The sequence below is a fragment of the Gekko japonicus genome, unplaced genomic scaffold, assembly GCF_001447785.1.
Source record: "Gekko japonicus isolate JY-2015 unplaced genomic scaffold, Gekko_japonicus_V1.1 scaffold936, whole genome shotgun sequence".
Taxonomy (NCBI): Eukaryota; Metazoa; Chordata; class Lepidosauria; order Squamata; family Gekkonidae; genus Gekko; species Gekko japonicus.
This window is the reverse complement of record NW_015173702.1, coordinates 621,582-629,862: the sequence shown is the minus strand read 5'-3', so window position 1 is coordinate 629,862 and position 8,281 is coordinate 621,582. Positions and strand designations below refer to the sequence as shown.

Below are 8,281 nucleotides of genomic sequence, written 5' to 3'. Positions count from 1 at the left end.
CAGCAGGAAAATGGGAAACAGTCAAGGAAATGGGGCAGGTCTTTACAGTGCCGGACAGGGGGAAGCCACATCACCCAGCAGTGGATCTGAATACATGTAGCAGAGGAGGTGGAAACCAAGGCCGTTGTTTCTGCTCAGCGTCAGACAAGAGTCACGTTGCCTTTAATCTCATACTGCAGGTTTCTCCAGTTGATGATGGGAGACGGAGACAGGGAGTCCCAGGAGGTCCTTCTCAGATCCCTCATTGGGATTGTGGCATTCCACATGTACACGTCTTTAATCTCCCCACTGAAGTCGACTTCATCAGCAGTTTGCCAGACAACTTCCCCCAACATAATCACAGCAGGGGGTCCGATGCAATGGCCCTTTTGCACAACTCTTCGTGCCAAGACAAAATTACCAATCCCAAGGGTGATCACCCCCATCTCTGACTCCCAGGTGATGCAGCTGGACTTCCACCCCAGAAAGGAATCTGGAACTCTGAAGTCCACCTCTTCTCCCCCGATCCAGACATTGTACTCTGGATACCCATTCCGATATGTCTTATAAATTAAGATGTCTCTGTACTGGTCTTTGGAGGCATAAGAGAAAAGGGGGCAATCCTGGATCAAGTTGGTGAAAGATCTCAGGCATATGGTAAAGTTTCGGAGGGGCTCTTCTTGGGCAGCCTTCAATGTGACGTGGGCCTCGACGCCGTCTTGGGGGAAAATAAAGGCCCTTCCCCGCAGGTCTGTAAAAAAAATCCAAAATAGAAAGAATATGAGAAGAGCCCTGCTGGATGAGAATATCTAGTCTGGCGTTCTGATTCCAACAGTGGCCTGCAAAGTTTGCAAAACCACAGAAATGGGAGGGGGGTATTTGGTGGTGGTAGGGCATTTGACACCCTACTCAACCCCCCCAACTCCACAGCAAAAGATTATCACTGCAATATTACATTTTAACCCTTCCTGCAGATCTCCTTCTATTATGGAAACACAAACCTGCCTTATACTGAAACAGACCATTGGGCCACCAATGTCAGTAGTGTCTATAGGGTCCCCCGGTTCCCCCTGGCCACTGGCAGGGATGGGGGATAGGCTTGACAGATCCTGGTTGGGAAACACCTGGAGATTTGGGGACGGAGCCCAGGGTGGACAGGGACCTCAGTGGGGGACAATGCCATAGAGTCCACCCTCCAAAGCATCCATTTTCTCCAGGAGTACTGATCTCTGTAGTCTGGAGATGAGCTGTAATTCTGGGGGAATCCCCAGGTCCCACCTGGAGGCTGGCATCCCTAGTTACTCAAACTCAGTGGCTCTCCAGAGTCTCAGGCAGAGGTCATTCATGTCATCTCCTACCTGATCCCTTTAACCAGAGATGCTGGGAATCGGAATGTGGACCTTCTGCACGCCAAGCAGGTGCTCTACCACTGAGCTACAGACTCTTAAACACACCCGTGAATACATGAAGCTGCCTTATAGTGAGTCAGACCATTGGTCCATCAAGACCAGTATTGTCTATTCAACTAGCAGTGGCTCTCCAAGGTCATTCACATCACCTACAATCAGGGGTCATTTCCTGCAGGAGCACACAAGAGCGGAGCTCCGGCAGTAAGGAGCCCAGGGGGCGGGCAAATGCAACAAGCCCCGCCCCCTGCTCCCAGCAGCCCTCAGTTGGGCCATGAGGAGCAAGAAGCAGCCAGGTAAGTTGCAGAGCCGCCCCCCCAGCCCACCTTCCGGTACAAGCTCACCCTCTTCTGTGATGACAGATCTGCACATTCCCCCCCAATAGCTAGCAATCCAAAACAGTCCAGTGGAGCCTGAGCGGTGGGTGTTGCCTTCTGACACACTTCGGATGATGTCAGGGGGTGTGGCATATGCAAATAAGTTATGGTAATGAGCTCCTGCACCTCTTTTTCTACGAAATGACCCCTGCCTACAATCTGATCTAACTGGGGATGTTGGAGATTGAACCTGGGACCTTCTACATGCCAAGCAGATGCTTTACCACTGAGCCACAACCCTCAACTAAGCCTGTAAAGAGGTGCTTTAGCGCTTCCTGCACCCAATCTTCTTTCAAGTGTAGGTAGGTAAGTAGGTAAAAAGGAAAAAATCGGGGCCTTCTTTGCTAATGCAAACATTATGGCCTATCTGAAGGAGTGAGCAGTGACTCACGAAAGCTCCTCCCCTGCCACAAATGTTGTTAGTCTTTAAGGTGCTACTGGACGCTGGCTCTTTTCTACTGCCACAGACAGACTCACATGGCTACCCATCTTGATCTATGCTCCATGAATCTATTTAATCCCATTTTCCAGCAACTAACTACTCTGCTGGATTAGACCAAGGGTTAATCTCCAGTGCCCTTTTTGCAACAGTGACCGATCAAGTACTTACTAGAAGCTCCCAGATAGGGCATGAGAATAACAATCTTCCTCTCTCCCTGCTCTACCTGGAATTCAGAGCTCTGTCATCTCTGAATATGGACGATCTGCTCGAACATCACTGCTAATAACTGTTTCCCAGTCAACCCTCCATGAATGACACTTTTTGTTGTTGTTCAGTCGCACAGTCGAGTCCGACTCTTTGCGACCCCATGGACCAGCTCCCTCCAGGCCTTCCGGTCTTCCGCCATCCTCTGAAGTTTGCTCAACTTCATGTTCGTTGCATCGATGACACTGTCTAACCATCTCATCCTTTGCCGTCCCCGTCTTCTTTGACCTTCAATCTTTCCCAGCATCAGGGTCTTCTCCAGTGAGTGCTCCCTTCTCATTTGGTGGCCAAAGTATTTTAGCTTCAGTTTCATTATCTGGCCTTCCAGGGTTGATTTCTTTGAGGATTGACTGATTTGTTCTTCTTGCAGTCCAAGGGACTCTCAAGAGTCTTCTCCAGCACCATAGTTCAAAAGAATCTATTCTTCGGCGCTTGGCCTTCCTTATAGTCCAACTCTCGCAGCCATACATGACTACTGGGAATACCATTGCTTTGACCATGCGGACTTTTGTTGGCAGGGTGATGTCTCTACTTTTTATCATGCTGTTGAGGTTCGCCATCGCTTTCCTCCCAAGGAGCAGGCGTCTTTTAATTTCATGGCTGCTGTCACAGTCTGCGGTGATCTGGGATCCCAGGAACGTGAAGTCTGTCACTACTTCCACGACTTCCCCTTCTATTTGCCAAGGAGTGATGGGGCCGGATGCCATGATCTTAGTTTTTTACACTAATCACTGCTTAAAACCACCTAAGAGCCAAACTAGATAATAACCTGAGGAAGAGAGGGGGTGTAAAGCCACATCTGTGCATACATCTGTCCACCACGTCTAAAATAGTTGTGTATATATATATTTTTACTCTTATTGCAACCTAGTGCTTTCAGTACTTATGTTTTCATGAGCATGTCTCTCCCCCCTTTAAAATGTTAACAGCAAAGCAGGAGATCCAATAGAAATTAGCAAAACTGAGTGGAGAATGAAGGGTTAAACCACCGTTCCCTCTTTGCATTGCTCCAAGGCAAATTGAGGCTGCACTTTGTATTTTGTAGACAGACCATGATGCCCATGATCTTCACCTTCTTGTTTGGTCCTGATATTGGGCAGAAGCTCTCTGCTGGGTTTGGTGGGAACGTTCCGGAAGCTAAGGAAGGCTGTACTTACTGGTAAGAGGTAGAGAAACAAATGAAGAAGAAAAAGAAGAGATTGGATTTATACCCTGCCCTTCACTCGGAGTCTCAGAGCGGCTTACAAACTCCTTTCCCTTCCCCTCCCCACAACAGACACCCTGTGAGGTGGGTGGGGCTAAGAGAGCTCTTGACAGAAACTGCCCTTTTTCAAGGACAACTGTGCCAGAGCTTGTGACTGACCCAAGGTCACATCAGCAGGTGCAAGTGGAGGAGTGGGGAACCAAACCCGGTTCTCCCAGATTAGAGTCCGCACACTTAACCACTACACCAAACTGGCTAATGCAAACATGAGTGACTGAAAGACAGCCGTTTCAGAGGAGGCTGAATGAAACATGATGGTGCTGAAAGGGAGACCAGCTTGCTCCAGGCCAAACTGGGAAAAGCTTGCAGGTGCTTCAGTACTGTAAGAGCCAATGTGCCCTCTAATTTCCCCCCCTACTGAGTGGAGCAGTGCAAATCCTGAGCAGAATAGAACTGCTGTGATCTTAAAATGGGCAGTGGGCTGTGCAAGACCCTGTGTGGCTCCAGACTGCTGCTGAGCGGGGCTTCCTGTGTTAATGAGTGGCCGTTCAGGAGCACAGCTTAGAGGGAACACTGGAAGAGCTACCTTGAACTTGGAGGGTCCGGATCGTTATGCACAAGTCTAGGCACGATAGCTGGATTGTGTTGATCTGCTGTGATTTTGTTCTTGTAGCTCTCTCTACACTTGGCCTGGGGGGGGGGATCCCCCCTTCTTGAAGTTGTATGTGTAACATTGGTTTTTGCAACTTCTTTTTGCAAGTTCCCTTTGCTGGAGTCAAAGTACAATCCGTGCAATGCCTTTTTATCAGGGCCAATCAAAACGACACAAAACTGTGTGCTAATTTCTGAGTTCACCAGAACTCTTCATCAGGCGGGATGTTACAAAATACAAACATAAGGTTGTCACTCGCCCACTACTGGTGGGAATTCCCCCGCTTTTGTTGCTGCTCACCCACTGCACCCCCCCCCGGCCGTGGGAAGAAAATTGGGGTGGGGAACGTAGTGTGATGTCACTTCTGCTGTAAAAAATCTAGAAGTGACATCACAGCCACCCCACAACATTCTAGGAATTCCATAGAGTCCATAGAATGGAATTCCATTCTAGGAATTCCAACTTTACCATAGAGATCTGGGGAGTTCCTAGATTCATGGGGGGGGGGCTGTGACATCACTTCTGTGTTTTCACTGTTTTTTCCCCCCAAGGGTCCTTCTCCTCAAAAGCTCCTGATATTTGTGGTTGCTAGGCTGGTAACCCTAGTTTCAGGCCATGGTTTTAAGGTCTCTTCTCACCAGCGTACCTGTGCTTAATGCTGGCAGGCAAGCAGATATTAAGTGGTGCCATTTGTATTAGATTGTACCAAATGGCGTCTCTCTGTCGGAATGACAAAGGCCAGCAATTTCCCTTCTATCTCTCTGACACCACCTTGTAGGGCGAGAGCAAAGGAATTACTTGGTAGTCGTTCGCGTTAACAATTTTGGAGATAAATTTAAGATGACGCACAAGGTGTAGAGTCAATTAAGTCCAGATTGGGTAGTTTTATCTAACATTGTGGGGAAATTCCCATGTGGAGGCAGCCAGACTTTGTCATATGGAAAGCTGGATTAAGTTTAGACGAAGGTGGAGTAAAAATTGGGGACAGAACATTAACGATTTGAGATAGCCGGATGACACCCCACGACGGACGGAAAATAGTAAAGCCTTGAAACAACTACTGATGAAAGTTGAAGGAGAAGGTGCCAAGGGAAGATTACAGCTGAATATCAAGAAGACAAGAGTAATGACTGTGGAGGAATCACACAACTTCAAGGTTGACAGTGAAGAAACTGAAATTTGTTAGAGTTTCTATTTCTCGGCTCAGTCATCAACCAAAAGGGACACTGCAACCAAGAAACCAGGAGACAGAGACTTGGTGCAGCCATGAAGGACCTAGAAACAATCAAGTGTAAGAAAGTGTTCCTGGAAACCAGGATCAAGATAATACATACTATAGTATTCCTCATCCAGGGCTTTCTTTGTAGAAAAAGTCCAGTAGGAACTAATTAGCATAATAGGCCACACCCAAGAGCAGGAACTCATTAGCATATTAGGCCACACCCCTGACGGCACAGCTCATTGGCATATTAGGCCGCACCCCCATACCAGAAGGGTGGTCATCCAGTCACACCCACCTTTTGCTTCTTATTCTGTTTACCTTGTTTGTTGTCAAAACCCAGGGCCTTTTTTGTAGCGGGAACTCCTTTGCATGTTAGGCCACACACCCCTAATGTAGCCAATCCTAATGAGTTCCTGCTCTTGGGTGTGGCCTATTATGCTAACGAGTTCCTGCTGGGCGTGGCCAACTCGGGAGCCAGCCGGAACTCCGTTCCTGTGTGTTCCTGTCCCAAAATAGCCCTGCTCATTACTAAGTACGGACATGTAAGTTAGTGAAGAAAGCTGGCAGGAAGAACGTTGATCTATCTGAAAAGTGGTGTTGAAGGAGAATTTTAAGGATATTGTGGTCTACCAAAAAGACAAACAAGTGGGTTTTAGATCAAATCAAGCCTCAATTCTCCCTAGTAGATAAAATGACTAAACTGAGACTATCGTACTTTGGTCACATAATGAGAAAACAAGTCTCATTGGAAAAGATAATAATGCTGGGGAAAGCTGAAGGCAGCAGGAACGGAGGAAGACTGAACATGAGGTGGATTGACTCAGTCAAGAAAGCCGTGGCCCTCAGTTTTCAAGACCTGGGCAAGTCTGTTAATGATAGGATATTTAGGAGGTCATTAATTCATAGGGAATTAATTAATTCACTCATTCATAGGAAGGCCAAGCACCGAAGAATAGATGCTTTTGAACTATGGTGCTGGAGAAGACTCTTGAGAGTCCCTTTACTACCAGACAGGAACCCCAAAGATGAAGAAATAAACTATATTTACTGTTTACTGTTACATCTCCAGCATCCCTTCAAGATGGTATTCCCTATTTCTGCTGTTCTCTCTGGGGTTAAATTTTATTTTCTTTGGTCAGCATCCCATGATGCTAGCTGTATCATATTATGCTTATGTTTCTTGTACAATGTCATGTTGTTTTTTTCTGTTTGTTGTTGTTCAGTCGCACAGTCGAGTCCGACTCTTCAGTGACCCCATGGACCAGCTCCCGCCAGGCCTTCCTGTCTTCCGCCGTCATCTGAAGTTGGCTCAATTTCATGTTCGTTGCATATTTGACACTGTCGAACCATCTCATCCTTTGCCGTCCCCGTCTTCTTTGACCTTCAATCTTTCCAAGCATCAGGGTCTTCTCCAGTGAGTGCTCCCTTCTCATTTGGTGGCCAAAGTATTTGAGCTTCAGTTTCATTATCTGGCCTTCCAGGGAACAGTCAGGGTTGATTTCTTTTAGGATTGACTGATTGGATCTTCTTGCAGTCCAAGGGACTCTCAAGAGTCTTCTCCAGCACCATAGTTCAAAAGAATCTATTCTTCGGCGCTCGGCCTTCCTTATAGTCCAACTCTCGCAGCCATACATTACTACTGGGGATACCATTGCTTTGACCATGCGGACTTTTGTTGGCAGGGTGATGTCTCTACTTTTTATCATGGTTAGGCAGTGTCATAGATGCAACGAACATGAAGTTGAGCAAACTTCAGAGGACGGCGGAAGACAGGAGGGCCTGGCTTGATCTGGTCCATGGGGTCGCGAAGAATCGGACTCGACTGTGTGACAGTGCGAATGAACAACAACAACAACAATTCATAGGGTTGCCACAAGTCATAAGCATCTTGACCATACGTAACACAGAGACATGAGCCAAAGCATCCACTTGGTGGCAGGAGTGAGTAATTTCAGCCAAGGGAGAGAGCAGGGCAGATATCTGGGGTGAGAAATCTGCTAATCTCTCACCCTCAACAGGTACACTATACTATGAGCCATATGATATTTGACAAGATAATATTTCCCTGAGAAGTAGACCTTGTCTGGTTGAACAATACTGAAATCTGACTACCGGATTAACTGATCATTACATTATGCCACTAGGGTTTATCCTTTTCTTAAATCAGTGGTCTAAAAAATAAGAGAGAGAGAGAGTTCATTAGTCTTTTTATCATGTACGTATATTTTGCATGGAGGCGGATTAGGCAGCCTGCCGATTTTTAGTTTTTCGACATGACAAAACTTGTAAGCCTGATTTCACCACTGTCTTCCCAAGAAAAAGATCTCATTCTCCTTGCTTTGCATCTCCTCGCATTTTTATTGCCCCCAGAGGAGCGGTAGAAAATGTCAATAACTCCTCTCGGGGGTTGTCAGTGTACTTCTGTGATGGAGAAGACTACGTCTCTGCTCCTTCCAAAGCCTAGCAAGGGGGAATGTTTGCGAATGGGGAACATATTTTGTTCAGAGGTCACTTGGTTTGGGTGGAGGGTTACATTTGTTATGGATGAAGACATTGCCCAAGGCTCCACTCTTCATCCCCACCTCTGAGAAATAAGGTGACTGCCCATTAAAAGGAGAAAAATTCTCCGCTGTCCCCCTCCCCCAGCTGCTCTGCAGATGCCAACTCTTGCATTTTCAGTGCCAGTTTAAGACTGTTTTATCAGTGGCTATGGAACACTCTGTCTGGGGCAGGAA

At 47.0% G+C, this 8,281-nt stretch overlaps 1 protein-coding gene across 1 annotated transcript; it reads right to left on the bottom strand.

Annotated features, from left to right (window-relative positions):
- Positions 1-6: 6 nt before the first annotated feature.
- On the bottom strand, positions 7-5,014 carry LOC107120529 (serum amyloid P-component-like). The gene is made up of 2 exons (XM_015423249.1): positions 4,963-5,014; positions 7-730 (listed from the first exon to the last, which is right to left on the bottom strand). Exons 1-2 carry the CDS (start codon positions 5,012-5,014, stop codon positions 141-143), a joined length of 642 nt encoding a protein of 213 aa, XP_015278735.1. The 3' UTR covers positions 7-140.
- Positions 5,015-8,281: the final 3,267 nt, after the last annotated feature.